This window comes from Ctenopharyngodon idella, chromosome 14 (assembly GCF_019924925.1).
Source record: "Ctenopharyngodon idella isolate HZGC_01 chromosome 14, HZGC01, whole genome shotgun sequence".
Taxonomy (NCBI): domain Eukaryota; kingdom Metazoa; phylum Chordata; class Actinopteri; order Cypriniformes; family Xenocyprididae; genus Ctenopharyngodon; species Ctenopharyngodon idella.
In genome coordinates this window covers 1459707-1485086 of record NC_067233.1, presented here as the reverse complement: position 1 = coordinate 1485086, position 25380 = coordinate 1459707, and the positions used below count along the sequence as shown (strand labels likewise).

Sequence of the window (25380 nt, the reverse complement as noted above, 5' to 3'; positions counted from 1 at the left end):
CCAAAAAAATTAAATAATAAATATATATACATATATATATATATATATATATATATATATATATATATATATATATATGTATATGTGTGTGTGTGTGTGTGTGTGTGTGATTTATGTCATTTTACGTATCTAGTAAAACATCTGGATTTTAAATTTTTTTAGATATTTGGACTGGAAACAAGACAAAAATACTAAGTAAGAAAAGCATTTTTTGCAGACTTGCAAAGTTACTTGTAGTTATTAGAGTGTCTAAAATCCATTGAAATGTGTCCAACTTTATTTCACTATTTCACTTCACTAAATAAACATGTCCAACTTTAGAAACGAAATCAACGGCCGCTTCAGTCAGAGGGCTGGAATGTTAATAGGCTGTTTAAATCATGGCTGTTCAGTGTTTAAAAGCAACCTGACCCTGTGGAGGAGGGCTGAGCACTGACTTTTATTTCCAGCAGCCGAAACACCCCCAAAGCCCAGTCCCAAGGCGGCAATAATGTAGTTTGAGGGCAGCCGGACTCTTATTCTGTTTGTGTGACCCCTTGCAGGAGGCAGGAGGAAAGAGGATGTTGATGCACTTTGCCTGCTCCGACAGATAATGGCAGCCCCATCCTTGCTGTTTTCTGCATCCGGGATGCCACCCCCCCCATCACACACACTTTATGAACTAACTGCATTTGTTTACCCTTCTAATTTAAATATGAGATGTAATTGCAGGAGAATGTTGCGTGGTGGCATACGTTTTATATGCTGCGCAACTGATATGCATTCATATCCAGGTGCCTGTATAACAGAACATGGTGCTTGTTTTGCATTACAGAGGAAGGAAGAGCGAGACATTCATCAGAACTAAACATTCCTGCCCTGTCACTGAGTCTTGACACAATGATGGACAGAACCAACTACACAGACTACAGAGAAAACCAACGACGACTACTGATGTAGCAGGAATCAGAGGCGTGCGCAATTTATCAATGATGAAATAGAAAACGACAGGACAACCCACTGGAAAGAACAAAGTATTTTAATTAGTTTCCGTGTAATATCTATAATTACCTTCTGTACATATCTATAAAAGGCAAGGATGAAAAGAATATTGAGCAATATGCATGTCACAGAATGCTGTGGTGATATTTTTGCAGAATCAGATAAAAGGCTGGACTGATTTACATCGTACAGTATTTATTTACCATTTCTTCAGCATTTCTAATTCCCAAAAAAAGAGGAAGGAAAACAATTTAGGTGGAAAAAAATACAAAACAAATAAAATAAATGATAAAATAAAATAAAAATAAAGCACTTCCTTAACAGATAGGCTAAAGAATTTTGTCTAAATAAAATAAAATAAAATTCAGATGATGCTTCTTTTATTAATCAATATGTAAAGTCATGCAAAATCAGGTCTCCAGGATCAACATCTGGCACAAAAACCAGTTCAGAATCGTCCGTGGTCCTTTTGATTAGCGTCATGAGAGCTGCATGGCCCCAAAGCATGTAAAGTGATGAAAAGTGTTTATGGAAAACCTGTAAAAATCAGAGGCTCATTATAGCCTGCAGGCTCTTGAACGTGTTACTAGAGAGTCTACAGGTTTTGTTTTACATCTCCCACTCAAAAGGGAAGTGCAGGATGCGGATGGCCTGGGCTTTCTGATCGCGTTCACTGAGGCACGTGCTGAAAAAGGGGAATGCTTTTCCTCTCGGCCCACTGGAGAAGGAATATAACAGTGCCATGTTATCCGCGTTATAAAAAGACACTTTTTTTTCCTCACAATCCAGGAAAACCCCAATCCTGCTGGGTGAGGTGGTCACGGTCAGCGGCGTCCAGGGCTGCGTGCCGGCCGAGTACCGACTGCCATTCCGCAGCCGCAGGGTCCAGTACCCGTTCTCAGGACACAGCTTGACTCGGACCTTACGGTTCACTGACTCCAGAGCAACGCCCAGGTCCCATTTGGGGTTGTTACTCACATTCACTTCCCAGTAATGGCTGCCTGACTGGAAGCCCTCTGACGCAAGAATGTTGACACACTGGAGGAAGCGCTTGGCGTCACACGTGTAACTGATCATTTTGTCACTCTCGATCACTTGGGTTTTGTTCCTGGAAAGCTGTAGACTGGGATGAGCCGTGTCCTCATCAAATATCAGTGGTGCTGGGCCTGGGAAGAAAAGACACTGTCATAAACGCCATTGATTTTGACACATTTAAGGTAGGGAATTAAATTCTTATTCAGAACGGTTTGATGGAAGGGATTTTCATTCAGATCCGTCAATGGTTCTTGATTGCCTACATTCTTCTGCTCGTGTGAGTGAGCTCAACTTGTCCTCGCTGGTTAAACGCAACACAAAACACACAGCATGAATGGTGTCGTCCAAATGAATCTTACACCGAGCCCTAACCAGGTGTCTTTTCCATGTTAATCAGCGTCTTTGTCCAAACGGCTCACTGATAATCTCAGGCACTTATGTGTTTTTTACTATATTAAAATGGTTTGAATAGCATTAAAAGCCATAATGAACAATTGATAATTTATCTCAGATCTTGAAAATGACTTAAAGACCAATCAAGTTTTTAATGTTGTTTATATGTCTATATGGTATTTTTAATATGATTTAAGACAAACCATGTGCAAATTCATCAGTCGACACCATCGCCGAGTATTTTCTCCTTAAAACTGCAGTGAACCAAAGACAGTCTCAAAAACACCCGTTTCCTGATGTCACAAACATGTGACTAATCCCGTCATGTGTGGGCGGGGCTTTTCTCCAGTGACATTCTATAATGTTCAAGCGTTTATAAGGATGCTGATTTTTAGAAGGCAGAGATGGCGAATGGGAATGATTCATTCATGAATATTTTCATTAAATACTTACTTTTACAACTCTTAAAGGGGACCTATAACGCCCCTTTTCACAAGATGTAATATAAGTCTCTGGTGTCTCCAGAATGTGTCTGAAGTTTCAGCTCAAAATACCCCACAGATCATTTATTATAGCTTGTCAAATTTGCCCCTATTTGGGTGTGAGCAAAAACACGCCGTTTTTGTGTGTGTCCCTTTAAATGCAAATGAGCTGCTGCTCCCGGCCCCCTTTCCAGAAGAGGGCGGAGCTTTAACAGCTCGCGCTTCGGTCGCTCAACAACAACAAAGCTGGAGAATCTCACGCAGACAAAATGACGAAAGTGTTCAGCCTTACATTGTCGGACACTGATGGAGAGACTCAGGAAGAAGTTACAACTTTTAGACGTTTCTGAATGGTTAGTGGATAAATTTATGTAGTTGCTGTGGAGTTGATTCAACTCATCCACTAGCATGTGCCGTCATGTTAATCTTTTTTCGTTGAATTGACCCTCGTTTGTGAAGCAGTAAAATGACGGCATGTCAACAACACTCTACTACAACAACTCTTCCTCTTCTCTAAAGCAGCCCAACATGGCCACACCCCCTTTGTTGTGTGTTCTCAGGGGTGGGGTTTATGTAAATTTTAGGGGTAGTGATGTCACTAATCCAGAATAAAGGTCGTTGTAGTCTCTACCAGCCATTTAAAAAGCGATTTTTGTAAAAGAAAATATCCCCCATTTGCATTGAACTTTGAGTGTCGTAACTTTGCAGATGTTGTTTATGCTCAAACAGCAACATTACACACTAACTAAAGTTAAAAAAGTGAAATCATAATCAAGGACCCCTTTAAGAGTACACTAACAAATAATTTGCCTCACAGATATTGACTAAAATCCTCAAAACCAAAATTTTGATTTCCTTCAATAAAATGAACCATAATCAAAGTGTAATCTGTATACAGAAATGTGCTCTAAAAGTATGAAATATACCAGTAACTACAATTGTTTTATACTGAACTGTTTATTTTAAAACTCTGACAGACGGAAACACACTGAAATCAGTGGAACAGTCAGTCAGACGACTGCAGTTTTTCATAATTTCCTGATAAGGGTGTAACCCTACATTTTTATGTAAACGAAAAAGCTGTGAAGGCTGCTTCAACAAATCACTGAATCCTGCGGTGTTCATACAGTCGCTGTACTGTCACTATAACACCATCTGTTACAGCGGATAATAACCACCTCCAGCTATTCCTCCAATTCTGTGCCTTCTATACTGAGTTGATAAATATTAAAGGTCATGTAGTCACTGCTGATTAAGTATATGGTGGATAATTACCTGGATTCAAATGTTGAAACATTTTTCTCCACATAGTGTATTGAAGAGGAGCAATGCGCTTGCTTCTGAAAGCATTCAGGTTGACCTTCAGCTCTTGCAGAGGCGATCTGGAGTCATCGAGACATCAGGGTTTTAATAATAATAAACACAGTTTTGTAGAGAAAAGTAAAAATCTTAAAAAACACAGAGACTCCTCCATAAGACATGCTCCATAAATCACATGTTCTCAAGTCAGTTCAGTACCCTATTTGTGTACAGTTTTGTGAAGCGTTGAGCATTGTAACCAATCTGTTGGGAGCGTGAACACTGTGACCAATCAGAGGTGTTTGAGTTAGACAGAATACGCTCAATAGAGCGCAACAGTCGAGTTCCGGAAGTAAAAACTCCACTTATTTTCTCGATAAGGAAATAGATTTTGAATGATAACTTATAAACAGAGATACTGGGTTGTTAATCAATGATATTTGCTTCTGTTGAAGCCCTATTTTTAAAATAATCATATTTAACAGTGGAATTTGTGGTGGGAAACTACATTTCCGCTATCGAGTCTATGGCAGCCCATAGAACCGTATGGTAAAAAGTTGTGAAATTTGGCACACAGATAGAGGACAGTCACAAAATTAACCACACCGATTTTGGAGTCTCTAACTCAATGCCTCTAGTGCCACCAACTGTCCAAATTTCACTAACATTTATGCTAATAACTTTTGAAGCATAAATATTTTTCTTCTGATTCCTTGGCTCAAGACGATTCGATGGCACCCTACGACGTCATTTTCCATCAAGAGAATTTTTCCGCCGTTTAGAATTTTCTGAAAAACCTGCTTTTTCGAAATCCTCCTAGGCCGTTGCTCCGATTTTCACGGAAATTGAACCAGATCATTTTCATACCATGCCGACAAAAAGTCGAATAACTCACAAATGAATTTTACCTAGCGCTTGCGAAAATAGATGTAAGGCTGTATCTTGGTACATGTCATCACAAGCGTGATTTTTTTTCCCAAACGGTTCAGCGGAAATCCGCGCCCTGCAACCAATTTCATTGGCTGAGGTTACAGTGACGGGTAGGTTTAGGGATCAGGGTTGGGTGTAGGCAATCGTTATTGTGATTGACATGGCCTATGAAATGTTTAGAATCTGCTCCAGGGCGGGATTTCCGCTAAACTGGTCTGGGGAAAAAAATCACGCTCATCACAAGCATGACCTGAGGTTACAAGCTGCGTTTTGGTGCAGCGCCACCTACTGGTCTGGAGATACATAAATGGCTATTTTTGCTTATAACTTATGAACAATTTGTCCAAAAATCATAAAAGTGTCATTAGATTCGGGGCAGCATGCAGAGTCAAATGATATCCAATTTTCCAATATCGGCCATTTTGGGCATCGGCCATTTTGAATTTTGAAGTGAAATGCTGTATTTTAAGAACACATGAACGTATCATTACGAAACTCAGTATAGGTCATCGGCACGGTGTCCTGAAGGTGTCTGAGAAGTTTTAAGACCAGCGCCACCTAGTGGTAAAAAAATTATTTACATGCTTATAACTTTGGATGTGGCTGACTTATTCTCACGGGATCTCCATGGATTCCTCAATCCTTGCTGAGTCCAACATTACCAAACATGCTAGATTTCACCTTATGGTTTGTGCAACATTGTGATTTAGCATTAAAACAACTTTCGCCAATATCTTCGAAACCGTAGTCCGATCGAGACGAAACCACTGTAGGAAATTCGGAAGCATAAGTCGTTGGATATACACTTATTGGCCAAATTTCGAAATTTTGATAGTAAGGGGCAAAAAAATTTACTCAAAGTCAGTTATGGGTATTTTTTTAAGTGTTCATTCATATAAATGTATATAACTCCTAAACGAAATGAGATATTTTCACTAAATTGGACATTCTGAGGGCACGATAATTGAACAAAACATGAAATTGGCTCTAACTACAGTACCGTTGGTCTGACTGACTTCAAAATTGACATGCAGTGTCTTTGTCTCAGTTGCTATCATAATCCATTATGACATTGTTGGTCTGCTGCTAGCTTTCTTGTTTGCTTATGTTGTGCTTGGCCCCTTAATTGCTGCTTGCAGCTATATTTTAATATTTGTTAAAAAATATCTTAAATAGTTAAAAAAAGTTGAAATAGTTTTTGCAATAAAATTGGTACCGAAAACAGTGAAATCCTACTAGTATTACTGGCAGCAACTACTTGAATTACTCGAATCAACTTGAATTAGAGATTTTACAAGGAACATTATATAAACAATGGTAAAAATAAAAAGTTTTTAATTGCTACTCACCTGGAATTCAATTCTGGGAGCTGCGGAGGAAGGAAACAGAATAGAACAGGTTATTTCGCTGACTTGACTACAGAAGCCAGCAAGAGTACAGCCAAAGCAAACCATCTGTCTGATAATTAACAGCACATGCTCAAATCACTGTAGAATCGATTTTTCTCCTGTTGTGTGAAATATATATGAGGCTGTAGCCACACTTCACTAATAACTCATTCTGACAACCAGCACTCTGGTTTCTAGTGTAAATATGACATTAATATTACAAATATTAGTTCTTTGACAAATGGATATGCGGCAGCAGCATTACAAATGGAAAGCATCATTATAATCACCTCCACAAGTACAGATTGGTCTGCGCAGCTGGCCGTCTGTCGTAGCGTGTTGATGTTCTGCTCCACGTCTCTGACGGCCACCTGTAGGGCCTCCAGATGTCGCTCCAGCCCCTGCAGCAGTTCCTCCTGCTCCCTCTTCAGCTCCTCCATCATGGCTTCCTCCTCCACCTGCAGGAAGTGATGCAGGGCCTGGAAGTCGCCGTGCACTCGCCCCTGCAGCTCAGCTCCCATTTTCTGAGGGGAGGAAAGAGAGAGAGTTGAGTGATTCCAGTTTGCCGGAAGGGTCACATTGTGATCTTTCTCTTTTAAAGATAGACCTACTCTTATTTTCTCCATCTGGTCTTTGTCTTCACGGATCATAGAGACGTAGGCCTCTTTCATGGAGCACTGCGATTCTAGATGGTCCTTTAATTGCTTCTAGAAAAGAGCAATTGATAAACACAGACATAGTATTAGAGAAAATCAAAACAGATTTTCACAGGCATTCACTGAAAAATGGCAAGCCCTTTCCAAAATTGCATTTTCTGATCTAACTGTGGGTCAGTATCATCAGTCAACAACAGAGCACAACAGTCGGGTTCGGGAAGTAAAAACTCATTCATTTTCTCCATAGGGAAATTGATTTTTAACAATAACTAATACACCTTTAATACAGGACTACTGTGAGCTATGAGGTTGTTAATTGATTTTATTTGCTTCTGTTGAAGCCATCAGTCTGCAATTACTTCAACTTATTTTTTAAAATAATAGTGTTTAACAGCAAAATTCTTGGTGGAAAAACTACATTACAGAACTACTGCTGTACAGAAAATTGCAGCAATCGAAGAATCGAAACAAACAAAACGCTCCAAAAGAGCTCTTTAGCTCCGCCCACTCCCATGAAGAACCGCGAATGACGTAATTGAGCCGATCTCCCTCTCAAAATACTTAAATATTTGTGTGTGTGTGTATATATACATACATATATATATACATATACATATATATATATATATACACACAATAGAGTACAATGACGCCATTTTTGTGTCCCTTTAAATGCAAATGAGCTGCTGCTCCCGGCCCCCTTTCCAGAAGAGGGCGGAGCTTTAACAGCTCGTGCTTCGCTCGCTCAACAACAACAAAGCTGGAGAATCTCACGCAGCCAAAATGACGAAAGTGTTCAGCCTTACATTGTTCAAACCGGAGTCGACACTGATGGAGAGACTCAGGAAGAAGTTACAACTTTTAGACGTTTCTGAATGGTTAGTGGATAAATTTATGTAGTTGCTGTGGAGTTGATTCAACTCATCCACTAGCATGTGTCGTCATGTTAATCTTTTGTGTTGAATTGACCCTCGTTTGTGAAGCAGTCCGGCGTAAAATGACGGCATGACAACAACACTCTACTACAACAACTCTTCCTCTTCTCTAAAGCAGCCTAACATGGCCCCGCCCCCTCTGTTGCGTGTTCTCGGGGTGGGGTTTATGTAAATTTTACAGTTAGTGATGTCACTAACGTCACTTGCACAATAATTTGGAACACTGTGTATATATATTTTAGCGAACACAGACGTGATTAATATTCATTATGCCAATAACATGTCAGACCTTATCGTTTTATATTATTATTAGCAGGCTTAGTATTAGTATTATATTTAATTAGTATTATTGAATGAATGACCAATAATGTCTCAAGCATCACTATCAGCTCATAATTCTCTAAGTTCTCTTTAATATGGCAAATATACATTCATAAATCTTCATTCATACATGGTTGCCCCATATTTTAGCTGTGATTACTAAAGTTCTGACATAAAAAATGCTTGACTGACTGATGTTTCTTAAAAGTTATACTTTCAAATGCTATCACATGACTGTATTTTCATAAAAATCTGTGTCATATTGTGAAGAAAATCTTATTTGATTTAAAATTAACATTTATTTCTGTATGTCTAAAGTAAACTAAAAAAAAATTGCCATTGTGCTTTTTTATGAAATGAAAATAATCCAAAAAGAAATATCAGATGATATTTCCATTTATGGTGTGTTGGAAATTCACAACTCACATGACATGATTATTTTAAGTCTTGTGATTTTTTAAACAAACAAACCAAAAAAAAAAAAAAAGAGGTTTTCCAGACCTTTATATTTCAAAAATGAGGAAGGGCATTTTCAAGAAATGTTTATGGAAAAACAGAACTTGTCATTTAATGCTGACACCGCTGATACGCTCTCTTTGTTTCTTTACTTCTCCTGATGTGGGAACGTAAAGTTGAAAGTAAAAAACGGTCATGAGACTTGCCTTTACCTGACTGTGAAGAGAAACTCACCTCCAGATACTTGAGGGATCCAGGCGTGGAGCTGGCCCTGACCTTCTCCACCAGACCGGCTACTAAGTAGTTGGTCTGAAAGCTTTTGTTGGGAAACTCTTGTCTGCACTGCGGGCAGGACACAGGACTCCTGACAGTCTTCCAGTACGACACGATGCATCTCCTGCAGAAGTGATGCATGCAGCCCAGCATCACGGGCTCTTTGAAGAGCTCAAAGCAGATGGCACATGTCAGATCTTCTCTGAGACTCGTCTTACTCCTGTTGGTCGCCATATGGAGCAGATCTCTTGCTGTTTGTTTCACTTTCACTTCTGGCAAAGTTCTTGTAACAACGAAAATGAAGAGTGATCACCAGGGGGCAGATGCATAAACAACATGTGCCATTTCACCAGATTTGTAACGTAAATCATGTATAAACCTACGCCAACACAGGAGGATACATCAATATGTGTCTAAATATGCAAACTGTTCATCATGATTTCAAAAGAAAAGTTTAATCCTTCACTCTAAGTTTGCATGTTTGATGTCCACATGTTCTTGTTTAAGAAATTACAGTGGATGTAGCATTTCTATCGTAGCGAAGTGGCCAAATTTTTAAAGATTAAGTGGACATTTGAGTTAAATATTGTTGTTATATATCAACATAGTGCAAAATGGTATCAAAATTATGTGTAGAAGTCGTTGCTTTGTTATGAGAAAGAATGTCCGGAAAAATGAATTTCATTGATGTCATTCGGAGTAACCAATATAAAGGACCATTTTGGATCAAGTCTTGCGGTCAGTATCATGTGACAGGATGTGACATCATTCAGACACCTGCAAAGGATCACATGGTCGTAAAGCAAAGTAAATAACTCTCTCTTAACTATTTGAAAAATTCATGTTTTCGCTTGTTCATATGCATGTCCCGAAACATCAGGTCATTCGGTACAACCGCTATAAAACATGGAAAATGTTGTAATATTTTAAAAACTTGTACTAAATATAAAATGTTTGATTGTTCTTTTGCCAGCTAGCTAGATATCATCCTGTTAGCATCGTTTGAAAATATCGTCATTCGGTATAACCAAAAGTGTCATTTGGTAAAACCGAAATTTTGGTTAAACCAAATGACTTTTTTGGTGACAAAATCTTGTAAAAAATGACAAAAGCAGTGTTAATTGATTATAAAAACCACATCATCTCATTGTTAACACTTAATAAAACTTGTTTTTTTTTTACACTTTTAAAAACCTTATTTGTCAATGACCCTATTATATGTATTTTAAGTAAATTTAAAGGCTATTGTTCAAGTTTAGGTCTAATTTTATTACCACAAAAATTATCCGATAACTCATCGAAATAATCGACCGTTTACTGATTACAAAAATAATCATTAGTGACAGTCCTAGATTAGTTAAAACATTTCAAAATGTACCTGCATTGTTTTGCATTTTGTGACTTGCAATTGAATAAAAGACTATTTTTCCAGTCATATATTTCGTCATTGAAGATTTCTTAAAAATAGTGTTGTGGTCTTGTCTTGTGAGGTAAGTGTATCGTCACACCCCTAGAAAACAGTATTACTTTTCGTGTTCATAAGCCTGTCTATGGGTAAATGATTTAAAATAGGTAAAATTAGGTGACTAACCTAGGCAGTTTGTTTTCATTTTTACTACTCAGTACTATTATCTTAGATGCCCTGAAAGTGAAACCAGCTTGCATACAAAGATAAAAAGAAACTGAAATGCTGATGCCTCTTACAAAATTGTACAATTGTTGGTCAAAATACCATAGTCCATTTCTTATTACTGGGTCATTGACAAATAAGATTTTTAAAAGTGTAAAAAAAAAAAACATAATGGAGATATAATTAATTTTTAAGTTTTATTAAGTGTTAACAATGAGATTATGTGGTTTTTATAATCAATTACCACTGCTTTTGACAATCTTTTATATGTAGCAAAATATAATTAAAACCTTTTGGATTTAATAAAAGTGATCTAGATGTACTACCTTACATACTTTGAATGCCATATCTTTGTTTTTTATTATTATTAAAGCAAAAAAATGACCCGTCACATCATTGACCCTACTAGAGTAAAAACATAATAAATGATTATGGGATCTGCATCATGTGCAGTAATGGCTCAGATTCTAAACAACAGCATGTGAATTCTGATATAAAGGAATATATATTAATAACATGATGATTTATGATTATATCACATTCATGACACACGTCTGAAAACATGCTATCGACACGGTGCGTCCAATAACCCATGGTTAATGTTTGACGACAGTCGTAGCAAATACTTAACAAGTTACCACAGGTTTACTGTAGTAACTAAGGTATTTAGACAGAAACTATAATGTTATTATTGTGAATTTATTTATGCGGTACCAGCTCAGTTCTTCCGAAACTAATACATTTATCGACTAACTGCATATTAGTCGCCTTTCACAACTGCTATGAACTTTAAACTTAAACTTTTTCAATATATAATATCATAGTATATTTTATTAAAGCAAATCCGCAAACTATCGTGCTGTTAAAGCACCGAAGCTGCAGTTACGCTCGCTCGGTGTGGATGTAAACATTAGCCTGCTGTGAGTTAGCTACACGGCTAAAAACAACTACACTAATTACACGAAAATATAGATGCACGTATTAAAAATATGTGCTATTACTGAATAAATAAACAGAAAAACGTACCCTCTCTGCTTTGGTTTAGTTATCCGTGAAGCCCCAGAAAGACTGGGAAATCTCTGTATTGCAGTCAGCTCAGACTAAAAGTTCAGTCGTGTGTGTGAAATTGCTTTCAGTTCACTTTCATTATGACTGTGTGATTGAGGACAGTGAGTTCCTGCTAAACACATGATGGAACAGAAACACCGGAATATTATAGAGAGAAGGAAATTAAAACTTTGAAATGTATATCATCAGTTTTGTGAATTCACAAGTTAGTTTATACTGTTAAGCTTTAGCTTAAATTTCATTGTAACATCCCTCATGACTTGATAGCCAAGTGCTAGTCTCTTACACACAATTTAGAGTATATAATAATAATAATATATCACATTATTATCATCAAACTATAGAATTTTAGATGGACTGAAGTCACATGGAGAAGTCACAAGATGTGTATTTCAATAATTAGCCAACTCTTTAGTCAAAAGTCCAAGTTGGCCAATATCAGCAGTTGTTTTTTGGTTTTAAATAGGTCTATTTATTTTCTAATTTATTTTCTAGAATTTAGAGTGTTTCTGAATTCTGTCCTCCAAATTAAAACTGTCATATTTTTGTACTGTTGGACAAGTGAGCACAATAAAATCACACTGACAGAATGAATAAGAATTAAATTGAAAAGTTGAACTTTGTTCTCAGGACAAAAATACCCAGGAGCATTTTCACCTTGAAAAAAAGTGCACGCACCTTAGATTAGAAGAATTCAGTGATGTCATTGGCTAAAGCTTACATGCAATTAAAGGGTTAGTTCACACAAAAATGAAAGTTCAGTCATTAATTACTCATTACTCACCCTCATGTTGTTCCACACCCGTAAGACCTTTGTTCATCTTCCGAACACAAATTAGGATATTTTTGATGAAATCTGAGAGCTTTCTGTCGCTCCATTGACAGTCTACCACTTTCAAAGCCCCAGAAAGGCAGTAAAGACATCATTAAAGTACTCCATGTCACTCCGGTGGTTTAACCTCAATGTTATGAAGCGACACGAGCGCTTTGTTTGCGCAAACAAACATAATTCACCACTTTATTTACAAAATATTAATCTCACAAAAAACGTAAGCTCTCGCGTCAGAACAACACACATGCATCATGCTGCTCTCATGAACGTGCGTTGGAGATTAATATTTTGTAAATAAAGTGGTAAATAGTGTGTTTTTGTGCTAACAAAGCACTCGTGTTGCTTCATAACGCTGAGATTAAACCACTGGAGTCACATGGATTACTTTAATGATGTCTTTACTACCTATAGGGCTTGAAAGTGGTAGTTGCGTAGACTGTCAATGGAGGGACAGAAAGCTCTCAGATTTCATCAAAAATATCTTCGTTTGTGTTCAGAAGATGAACAAAAGTCGAACAACGAGAGTAATTAATGATAACATTTTCATTTTAAGGTGAACTGTCCCTTTAAGAAAGCAAATACAGTTTTGAAAAGAGATAAATGAGCATTCTCCTAGTGATGATACTGAAACCTCACAGTCATTTCAGATGCACATCTCTGCAACAGCTGTAACACATCTGTGTGTGTGTTTGTTTCGCAGTGTCTCAGGTGTGAGGAGATCTCTGTATCGGGTCAGAACCTGACTCGCCCACGCACCACAAACATACTTAGGGGCCATTATGAAACAGTGCATTTGCATATGAAAGAAACAAGACTGATATTACTGATATTCCAAATCACAACCATCACTTACTGCTATATATGACAGGTTCAGTTATTCACAGTGTCAGAATGATATGAGGACCTTATAATTAGAAGCTTATGGATGGCTGATGGCATGCATTACTGAAATGGAGCTATGCATGCCATCCCGATTCAGCTGCCAAACCATGTACCTCAAATGCATTGACAATCATATCTGATTTGATTTGACTGTATTGAAAAGCGTCACATTGCACGGACAGACTCCTCCACTAGAGCAGATCCTCCCACAGCCGCGCGCATGCAGAAGCACTCCTGCACCTAAAGTTCACTTGCCTACATCTGCTCTCGCTGCTGCTTTGCTTTGAAAAATAAAAGTGCATTTCTTTTTCCCCCCGTTTCCCACGGATATGCATTCATTACGCTATGCATCGGTGTTGTTTCCGAGGATGAAGCTGATACTGAAGGTACAATAGCGTGTCGCGCGCAGAGGGGATGCGCGAACTTTACAGCAATCATCCCGTCTATTATTATAGGGCTGATATCTCACAAACAAGGTGAGTGGATTGTTTTATAATATTCAATACGAAATGTGGATTTCAGATTAATATGGCACGCGGCAGGTGTCTGTATCAGGAGGATCGTGCACAATTCAGAATATTAATTCTAAAATAGAATTAAAATGGCAAAGAAATTGCTTTAACTGTGTAGTTTTTAACAAAACACTCATTTTTTTCAATGCGAATTATCATCAACATATGATATATTATGATACTAATAAGGTGTGAAATGCATCCTACATAAAACATACTTAGTTTATATATTTTATTTTGTGTAATATATTAACATTCATTTAAAGGTATTCATTTCACAGATCATCAGTATAGGCTATATGTATAATTCACATATTGATAGTCTATTGTTACATATTTAAAGAAATATTAATATTTTTATGTAAATAATATGTCATTATTTACATTTTTGTGATGCATTAACTGTCTTGACAACATTCAACTTAGTTTAGAGAAATACAGTATGTTTAATTAGCTGATAAACGGCATAATTTGTCAAAATGAATGAAGTGATTACGTATGTTTTGTCCATAGACTGTAAAAAAATATGGACGACGCACCTCCACTCTCTTCCAATGTAGAAAAGTGAAGCCGGTTGAGTGACAAATTGGGACCCCAAGCGATCCCATTGGTTCAAATTTCTTTTATAGGTACTCTCTTTAGCACCTGATTACAGTTCCTAAAATTATGTTATGATAAACACATTATAATGACTATTTATGTCTGTATTAGTTAGCTTATGTACTAGCATAGCATACAGATAAGCGATTAGCCTGATAGCTTAGTTTATACACACATTTGCACTTACCCTACATATTCTCAATCATCTTTAATGTAATTATGTGTTAAATTAAGTGTTAAATGTCCATATATTTAAGTTATAAATAAAACGTAAAATGAATGATGTTGAATTATTCACTTAATATGCTAGACTATTTATTAATTAACAGTTCTAATAATTTATCTATTTATTAATTAACTAGTCGAAGAAATGATGTTCATTTGGTTTTATTATGCACTAATGTGTCTTCGTACGCATTATATAGTAAGCTATGCGTATTTTAAATTAATATCATTAAGATATAAGGCCCCGCCCACACTTCCGCAGAATAGTTTAGTACAATTTACTGCAGAACATCTCATTATATCGGTGTGAAACATTTAAAGTTAAAGCTCCAATCTCCTCCCGAAAATCCAGAAAAAAGTCCGTTGGTGCCTCAGTGACTACATCACTCAGAGAAGCTGTCAATCACAGCTGTCAATCATGACGTCACACCCCCATTTTTATAGCATTACATAACTAATTAAAAACGAACTTATTTTAAACATACGTACACTTGAACATACAACAGCATGATAAAAACTACATAAAATGACAGAAACCATATTTGGAAAAAATTTATTTGAAGTGTAATTTAATTGTTTAGTTTGTCTCACGTCCCATTACATTACATGGAGAGGGCGGGGTTTATGACCTATACTGGGACCAACCACCTGGGGGCGATCGAGACGCTTGTGCGGCACGCTTGGTTTTGTCCCAAAGCTTCAATGAAATTCCTGTGGGGTGTGTGTGATTATTGAATTTCTTTGCATTCCACTTCAGTAAATTCCTCTTCCTGTCATTCCAATTCAGCATCCTGTGGGATACGGCCAATTCAATTCAAACTCCAACTCATGAACTGAATTCCTAAATTCTGCTCAGCCTTGGTTTGTTGATTGTTGAGTTTATCGGTTTTGTGTTTACCAAACCCAGAGTATATCATTATTAACATTTAAATGAGATAATTACATTAAATAATGTTCTTGTTTACATTATATACAGATCCTGTAATGTTGCTTTTATAGTTACAGAGACTCAATAATAGAACATTCGATTGCATCAGCTGGACGAGCGTCTGGCACATAAAGAGCTTCTTCACAGTGAGTTAATGGGGCTTCAAGAGCTCTTGATGTGGAGGAGGAGCAGCATCCTCAGCAGAACATCATAATGCCAGTCAAGCTGATTCACGAGGGACCGCGAGGACACAATCAACAAACCCTGTAGAGCAGAGAAGAAAAAAGCAGTGGCTATTCTGAAGTGTTTTCCCTTGGTTTTCATCTCAGAATGCTTGATATTCATTAATGTGGCACTTTGGATGATTTGATAGACACAATGCCTCTAGAAGGAGTCAGTAGAGAGAAAGCCTAATAAGATTCCTCTTTCTACTCTTGATCCTTTAGAAACAAGTGATTGGACTGTCATAGTTTGAATGAACATCGAAAGGAAAGGTCATGCGTCTTAAGGGATATGACCTTTTGATGAGTAGTGTCTCGCATTCATGCATGTGTCTCGGGAGGACAAATTTAAAAAATCTGCAGGACGTGAACAGAAATGCTAAAGCACATCCTACTGTAAATGTCCTTTAGACAAGTCAACATGAAATCAGAAATTGACCTTGTTTACTTTCATAATCCACATTAGCAATTCATGTTTCGCAATATTAAAGGTACACTATGCAACTTTTTTTTGTTTAAATAATTCACAAAATTTAAATAATGAGTCAATACATCATCAATCCTTCATGTTTTTGTCTTACCCTGATTCAAAATAAGCCTTTTATAAGTGTTTATATTTAAGACCTGGCGGGATGGTTTTTGTGTGGAAAAGTTGCTCCGGTGTCATGACAAATCGGGTCCTCCCTTGAAATCGGGTCTCCTCAAACTGTCAGTGAATGATTATCCTAAGTATATACTAATTATTTTAATTTAAAATATGGCTGCAAGCAGCAATTACGGGGGTCACGTAAGGGCAGAAAAGGAAATATTTGTGGACATCTGTGATCATGAGGTTATAACGCTGTTTAAATTACATCAGTTAAAACATAATAACATGGTTTATAACTTCTGAGCAGTAGGTGGCGCTATGACGAAACTCTGCATGCACCCTCAAGTCATACCTGTGATGACATGTACCAAGTTTCGTGTCAATACACAAAACTTTTGCAAAGATACAAACGCATATCCATTTTGGCGTGCTCGCAGTCAGATTTGTTGACGCAGTAAAAAACAACGATCGGAAATCTTTTAATAACTTTTTGTCATGAGTGTCTGTAGATGCTACATACCAAATTTCATACAAATCGGACAAATTTTGTAGGAGGAGTTCGTATTTGGTATCATAGGACTCGGCATAAGCCAACAAATCTAATGATGTAAGTTAAATGACAATATGTTGAATTTTTCATATGTTATAAGCATCTTTTGACCACTAGGTCACCTAAAACTTTACAGGTCCTTTCAGAACATGGCCTTGATGAATCATATTGAGTTTCGTAACGATATGTTAATGCGTTCATAAAACACAGCATTTTATGACAAAATTCAAAATGGCCGACCAAAGACAATTGGATATCGTTCAACTCGGCATGCCTCAAGGAATCTAAGGAGACCATCCTCATGATTTTAGGACAAGGCATTCAAAAGTTATAAGCAAAAATAGCCATTTTTCCTATCTTGGCACCAGTAGGTGGCGCTGTGACGATACTGTGCATGTACCTCCAACTCATGCCTATAATGACATATACCAAGTTTGGTGTCAATACACCAAATCATACGAAGATACAGCATCAAATCAATTTTTGCGTGCTCGCCGTCAAATTCGTTGGCGCGCTATACGAGAACGGATTGGCCAATCAAAAATATTTTAATAATTTATTGCCTGGAGTTTGAGTAGCTGCTACATGCCAAATTTCGTGCAAATTGGACAAACGCTCTAAGAGGAATTCGAAAAAGAAAGTTTATCGGAAAAATTAAAATGGCGTCAAAAGTTATGAGCATAAACATGAGTGAATCTTTGAACTGTTGGTGGCGCTAGAGGGTTTGAGATAGAGGCTCCAAATTTGCTATGGTAACATTTCAGACTGTCCTCTATCTGTGTGCCAAATTTCATAACTTTTTACCATACGGTTCTATAGGCTGCCATAGACTCAAGAGCGAGAATAATAATAATAAGGAAACTACTGATTTCAATAAATACCCATTATAGTTACTATACAACCAAAACAATGTTCTTCTGCTAAATGCATGCAGTTTTGTTTTTAACTGCTAGAGAGACAAATGTTACATAGTGTACATTTAACCAACAGTTAAACTGTTTAGACTATATTTTAGCAGTTGTTTCAGTTCAGGTATGGAACGTCAACTTTTCCGATTGATATTTCGGGAAATACATATTGGTGGAAGAAAAGTAGAATGTGAATGCCTTTCCATGTTGACTTTATAAGGTTAAACCTGATACCAAAATGGTTATAAATATATTATAAAACAAAGCAGGGTAAATACATTTATGTTTATGGCCAAAAACCTTTTGTTCACACCTTCACAGCTCTTAGCTGCTATAGCTCAGTAACAAATGGAGGCAATACTTTTTTGTAAAAAACAATAGAAAAATACCCATCAGCTAAAAACAATGTTCCAACCTATTTTCCCTTTTTTTTTTAACTCAATGCACCCTGAAAGATGGAGTGTCCTGCAAGAACTGTGTCATCTCTTGTGTAGGGAAGACCACATTAGGGCAGTGTTTTTGCTTTCAGTCTCTAAATGACCTAAGATGTCAAGGTCTTTATTGGCAATTTTCATTTTCCTTTGAGCAAAAAGCTGTCCATACAGTTTGTGTCATATAATCAGCTTAAATGACAATATAGGCACTTCTAAATGTGCTCATGAGCTCAAATCGTTCTTGGAAAAAGCTCTGCATCGTCTTGCTTTGAGCTGCCTGTAAATTGGATTTTAATGAAGCTCTATCCATCTCTTATGAGCAGGAAAGGGCCTCGTTAACCTTTTTCTAATTAAATATGGTTCAATATTCTGGTAGCAAAAGCAAGATAGTCATTTTTCAATAATAGCTTTAATTGAACATGATAAAAAAAATAACAAAGATGGCTGTGTTTGTGTAAACTGTGAATATCTCAGCTGAAAAGATGAATGCTGTTCCATTTTTTGGTCTAATGATGTCATTATCTAACCCTCAGTCATATGCCTCGCGGTATTGTAATGATATATTACGGCTTACCTTCCACGCTACATATTTCATCAGGTGTGCATGTCTCATCCGGAGCATTGCTCACTTCTACTCCGACTGCACACATTAAAAAAAAGAAGACATCATTCAGATGTCATCTAAAAAAGCCTCCATGCTGAGAACGAGATCTCTGATGTTCATTTATAATTGAACATGTGCAATGAAATGTGAACCTTTTCCCTCCCATTTCATATGTTCTTAAAACAAAGTCCACATACTGTGGCTCCAAAAGACTATTTTTTTAATTTAAATTTAATGATGGTCATTACCTTGCACTAATATCAGAGTACCATTTAGAGCAAGCTTGCTACCCAAACGTGGCATAAAAAGAACTTCTGGGTTTTAAATGTTTAAAAAACAGATATACTGTTAATATACTGACTAACCTTCAAGCAGGTTTGTTTGTTGGCAAAGGCTATTTAGACTAACTCTGTCCACCATTATCTGGTTCAGCCACAAAATTACAAATGAAACCCATCTGATAACAGGAGCAGTGGTGTGTGGAGGGTAAGGGGCAGGGTTGCCAGGTTTTCACAACAAAATCCACCCAATTGCTACTCAAAACTAGCCCCAAACTAGCCCAATTGCGTTTCAGTCAGGGTCCCCTGGTAAAAATTGCGTTCCGGGGTGTAAAATCCGCTTTTTGGCTGGGTTCCCCTAGTAAAATTTGCATTCCAGGGGATAAATATCATGTTATTTGGGGTCGCTTCAACCCGCGGAAAAGAAAAACAACCCGCGGCAACAATTCCACGGGAAGACTTGCTTGAAGACAACTTGGTAAGGGGCTGTTCACACAGAACGTGTTTTTCTATTCCAATGCGCTACTTTTCCATTGTTTTTCTATGTAAACGCGCTAGAAGGACGTGTATGACCGTTACGCTCGTGTCTCGCGTGTTTTTAGCAGCGCCTAGCACATGAGCGCTGCATTTTTATGACGCCATGTCAAGTTAAAAGAATTTCAACTTTTACACGCAGCGCCGTTCATCAATATTAGTTCCAAAACAGCGGACCAATCAGAAGAACTCGGAGGCGGGGCGAGCTTCTGTTTACAGCAAGTTGGCATGGCAACTGTTTTATTTGTTCGTTATTGCCGTTAGTGCATGTATCAAAAGCGCGTTTCGAGACCCTCGCGTTCTGCGCTGCACTTTTTAAAAACCATTCCTGAGCGCTGTGTCTAGCGTTTTTAGACGTAACAATGTATTCTGTGTGAACAAGCCCTAAGCCGTTCACACAGAATGCGTTTTTCTATTCCAATGCGCTACTTTTCCATTGTTTTTCTATGTAAACACCACTAGATGGACGTGTTTGACCATTGCGCTCACGTCTTTTACAGCGTCCCGCACGTGAGCACCGCGTTTTTAAGATGCCGTGTCAAGTTACAAGAATTTCAACTTTTACACGCAGTGCCGCTCATCAATGTCAGTTCTAAAACAGCGGACCAATCAGAAGAACTCGGAGGTGGGGCAAGCGTTGCGATCTTCTGTTTACAGTAGCAAGTTGGCGTGGCAATTGTTTTATTTGTTCGTTATTGCCATTATTGCATCATGTCTCAAAAGCACGTCTCGAGACCCTCGCGTTATGCCCTGCGCTTTTATAAAAACTATTCCTGAGATCTCGTGTTTTTAGACGCAAAGACGCGTTCTGTATGAACGAGCCCTAGGATCATAGATTTAACTTTTGACACAACACAATTACTGTTTTCTGATCCCATACTTCCCAATCACAAACAGAAAACACGTAAAAATAACGTGCCTGACAATTCTTAAAGTCATGAAACGGAATTGCGCTACACTTTTCCTCCCTTTTGTGTCGTATTTCAGAGTGAAACAGCTTCGCAAACAAGAACAAATGTAGGGCGGGGCTTGATTTTGTCCATGTGGAATTGATTGGCTGGTTGGATGGTTGTGATTTGCTATTGGTGGATAGTTCTTGTTCTTCAAAGAAGAGGTATATTGGATGTTTGAGATGCATGTGATGTGATTGACCTCCACGTGTTCTTTTGGACCACTGTTAGGAAATGGAATTGAACATTTTCTCTTCTTCTTGACAGGTTCATGTTGTATGTCCTTGGTTAAAATGGGCCAATCAGATCTAGCCAATGCAACGGAGGACACGCTCCATGATGGAGATCAAGAGACCGGCCTGGGAAATGACAGCAGCAACACCTACAAACCAGCTTTTGTGGATGACATCACCAAGCACCTGAGCGTTCAAATTTCTCTCATCTTTGCATATTCACTCATAATCCTGCTAGGACTCGTGGGTAACACCCTCGTCATTTACATGATCTTTCTGTACCGAAACATGCGCACTGTCACCAACTACTTCATTGCGAACCTGGCCTTGGCCGACCTGATGGTGGACACCGTGTGTTTGCCGTTCACGCTGGTTTACACGTTGCTGGACGAATGGAAATTCGGAGCAGTGATGTGTCACATGGTGCCTTACAGCCAGGCTCTCAGCATCCACGTGTCCATTCTCACCCTGACGGTCATCGCTGTAGAGCGCTACAGGTGTATCGTCTTCCACCTCGGCCAGCGCCTCAACCGCTGCACTAGCTTCATCATCATCGGCCTGACCTGGACGTTCGCTGCCATACTGGCCGGTCCGCAGGCTATTTTCCGAGAGTATCGCTATGAGGAAATCCCTTACATTGACTTGCATATCGCGGTTTGCTCCGAGAAATGGCCCAACGGCACCAATCGGGACGCCATCATCTACAGCCTATCAATGCTTCTCCTGCAGTATGTGGTTCCTCTGGCCATCATCAGCTATGCTTACGTGTGCATCTGGATCAAACTGAAGAACCACGTCAGCCCTTCCAACCGCAACGACAGCATCGTCCGCCGGAAGAAGACCACTAAGATGCTGGCGCTCGTGGTCGTGGTCTTCGCCGTTTGCTGGCTTCCCTTCCACATCTTTCAGCTGGCTAGCGATCTCGACTTGATTCTCAAGTTCAAGGAATACAAACTCATTTATACCTTGTTTCACATTGTGGCGATGTGTTCGACTTTTGTCAATCCGTTGCTCTACGGCTGGATGAACCAGAATTACAGGAATGGCTTTCTCATGTTCTTCCGCTGTGAACACAAACCAGACTCCATTTACCCGGATGGGTCCTTCAGGACTCGATCGCTGAGAGGAATGATTGTGAACGGGTTTAATGATGGTCAGCCTGCGGCTGCTGTCTGATCATGAAGACAGAGTACTTCTCAGTCTGGAGAAGACTGCTTACTGCACAGTATATGGTACGCTAGGGTACGGCAGGGATAAAGGCACATTTGAGTTTATTCTCCTTTAAACCACTGCAGCACAAAGACTCACCGCAGCACTTTCCTAAACACCCACGCTTCAGTTTGCATGTAGAAATTTGGGTGTCCTTACAAAAATTAAGTATACTTCAAGTTCATCCTATTATGTAAGGTTCAAGTATATTTTAAGCATACTTTATGTAGTAAGTATACTAATGTTTACTTGTAAGTGTACTCTTTCAATAGTACTTGGAACTAAAGTGTCCCACTTTTTTGGTGTATAAAAGTATAATTTTAAGTGCAACAGTAGTAAACTTTGATTACACAACTAGTTTACAACTATGTTTTTCATCTGTACTTCAACTATACCTCAAGTGAATTTATAGGTGTACTGATAGTTTACTATAGTTCAATAGCACACTTTTTTTTAGTTTATGAAAGTACACTTACACAAGTATGCTCTCAGTAAACTACTAGTTTAGTAGCGTTATACTGCAAGCATACTTGTAAGTGAACTTAACATCATCATTATTATAGTTTACTATTTTTTATATTATTTTTACACTGTAAGTATACTGCTATGTTTCTATTTAGGTATTCATTTTTATACTTGAAACCTTTAACTGTACTTTAAGTATATCTGAAGTAAACTGCAACTAGTGGACGACACAAAAATACACAGAATTAGGAGCATATCTGTTTTCTTTATAAATCAATATTTTCAAACAATGTAAGTTTATAAGACAACTATGAGAAAAAGTATTTAATAGGCTACTCAATCTACAGAATAAACACAACTACAAGACACTTAAGTATATCTTGTTTAAAAGATTGAGTACAAGTATAGGTCAAATATATTTAGAGTTTCTGTCAGTATAAGTGAAGTATACTTAAGTGTACATAAAGAGAAGTACTTAGAAGTTCTTATTTTTAGTTTAAAAGAATTATAGAACACTTGAATAGTCTTCTTTTTTGTAAGTGTGATCCACAAATGCAAAATTGATCCTGCGCTAATTTGTTATACATACATGTAGCAAATGAGAATCTATAAAATTACTGGATATATTTTGAGACAAAGATCTTGTTCTTGTTCAGTTTTTCAATAACTGAAGAATATGCACTCTAAGTTGGGTTGAAACTGGACAAACCCAGTGATTGGGTTGTTTTGACCAACCTGCTGGGTAATTTTATTTAACTCAACTATTGTTTAAAAATTACTGTATTGCTTGCTTAAAGTAAACCCAAAGTATGTTGGAAATTAACATTTATTAATGTTAATTTATGTTTAATAAATGAATATGTCTTAATAAGTTTAATGAATAATAATTAAACAATAAACATTTACTAAATTGTTTATTAATAAATGTTCACCTTTTGATTATTATTGTTGCCTCTAGTAATTATGGGTCTGATTTTTAATTTCCAACATATTTTGGGTTCATTTTAAGCCAGACATATAGTCATTTTTAAACAATAGTTGAGTTAAATAAAACTACCCAGCAGGTTGGACAAACATTTAACCCAACCACTGGATTTGTCCATTTTTAACCCAACTTGGGTTGTTTTTAACCCAGAGTGTGTAAAATTGTGGTATTTGGGGTAAAAAATAGCTGGCTAAATGTTCCATTTGACAAGACATGGTTATTCATATGGTCGTTTATTAATATATAATATCATTTATTAAGTTTGGTATCCAAATACCTTTGAAATAGTCACCATATTTATAAACAAACCATGATATTTAAAAATTTGATATAGTCATATCATATAATAAAATACCATTGTTACTATCATAAAGCCATCAAGCAGTGTAAAAATCTTTCAGAATCTTTGCTTTTTTAAATAAAGTAAATGATTTTATTTATCAAAATAAACAGAAAATAGTACAAACTTTGAGGTGATTGTTTTGAAGATATTATGCGAAAGCTCACTTTCCTCATGGTGTGCCTTTAGTCTGGTTGTACCCTAAACTACCCAGTCATTTTGCTTTACTCAACGATGAACATGTCAAACATTAGTAAACTACATTATTGTCTCATGACCTCATCTTGTGCAGGTTTAATTCCTCATGTGAAGTCCATTCATCATCATCCAAGCTCGTTCAGGACTCTTCAGCTCGGATGCTGCTGATAGGCTTTCACTTCTAGAAACGTTTTAGAGCCAATCGCCCACGCTCTAAATGTCATGTGACTGATCAGGATCACTACCACCGGAAGTGTCATTTGAATTCTGCCATCTTTGCTCATGGTGCCACAGAAAAGTCTCATGTGACTAATCACCCCAAACCCTTCACTACTGACTATTTTGAGCTGTTACGAAATCCATTTCACGCTTCAAGAGCTCTTCAAAAGAGTAAAATATATGGATTTTATGTTGTCAGAACACACAGCTAATACTGAATTGCTTTGTAGAAAGCTGGTGCCAAAGCTAAGCAGCCCAATCTTGATCCTATGGTTAAAAATATGCTCATACATTGCATTGTGGGATACAGTCTAATGCACATTTTGCAGTTGTAGCTCTGGGTGTTACTCTACATGCATACGTGACATTTGCATACTATGCATAATATATACGGCAGAAATAACATTTCGATTACAAGCTTTGACATGCAACCAATGAGTGGTCCATCTGAGCATTAAACTAATGAATGTCTTCGTTATTCTCTTATATTAACAGTTTGGTGATGAGTTTAAATATTCAAGGAAATTGTTTGACATGGATGACATTGATTTTGTATTGCATGTGTTGTTGTGTGTCAATTTGCATAAGGCCGATACTTCATGTAAATAAATTGCTTTATGCTACTGATTGTATAAGGTGTGACGGTTATGATGTACTTTGTATGCAAATCTTTAATGTAATATATGTTCTTGTTTCACTGGCATATGTAATATCTATACTGTGGTGGCAGTGAGATGACATGAGAAAAAAATCTTTTAAGTATTGCTTATTTAATCTGATCTGTGAGAAAACTAAAAGCACTGGAGGCAGACAGAAAAATAAAACTATGGCAACATC

At 37.5% G+C, this 25380-nt stretch overlaps 2 protein-coding genes across 3 annotated transcripts; one reads left to right on the top strand and one right to left on the bottom strand.

The window, feature by feature from the left end:
- Positions 1 to 1000: 1000 nt before the first annotated feature.
- Positions 1001 to 11984, bottom strand: trim105 (tripartite motif containing 105). Its single transcript, XM_051860589.1, has 7 exons — positions 11806 to 11984; positions 9111 to 9432; positions 7120 to 7215; positions 6799 to 7032; positions 6470 to 6489; positions 4167 to 4273; positions 1001 to 2147 (listed from the first exon to the last, which is right to left on the bottom strand). The coding sequence occupies exons 2-7, from the start codon at positions 9381 to 9383 to the stop codon at positions 1591 to 1593; spliced, it is 1287 nt and encodes a 428-aa protein (XP_051716549.1). The 5' UTR covers positions 9384 to 9432; positions 11806 to 11984; the 3' UTR covers positions 1001 to 1590.
- Positions 2090 to 25380, top strand: npy7r (neuropeptide Y receptor Y7). 2 transcript variants are annotated; one of them, XM_051860591.1, is made up of 2 exons: positions 2090 to 2198; positions 21162 to 25380. In XM_051860591.1, exon 2 carries the CDS (start codon positions 21173 to 21175, stop codon positions 22301 to 22303), a length of 1131 nt encoding a protein of 376 aa, XP_051716551.1. In that variant the 5' UTR covers positions 2090 to 2198; positions 21162 to 21172; the 3' UTR covers positions 22304 to 25380. The 2 variants fall into 2 exon arrangements, with proteins under 2 accessions (XP_051716551.1, XP_051716550.1); XM_051860590.1 differs by lacking the exon at positions 2090 to 2198 and adding an exon at positions 13687 to 14037.

Excerpts from the sequence above, each read along its gene's own strand:
- trim105 (XM_051860589.1), bottom strand. The coding sequence starts at position 9,383 with ATGGCGACCAACAGGAGTAAGACGAGTCTCAGAGAAGATCTGACATGT. Across the intron at positions 6,490-6,798 it reads ACCAATCTGTACTTGTGGAG|CTCCCAGAATTGAATTCCAG; the intron begins GTGATTATAATG and ends CTTCCTCCGCAG. Across the intron at positions 2,148-4,166 it reads GTTTCAACATTTGAATCCAG|GCCCAGCACCACTGATATTT; the intron begins GTAATTATCCAC and ends TTTTCTTCCCAG.
- npy7r (XM_051860591.1), top strand. The coding sequence starts at position 21,173 with ATGTCCTTGGTTAAAATGGGCCAATCAGATCTAGCCAATGCAACGGAG.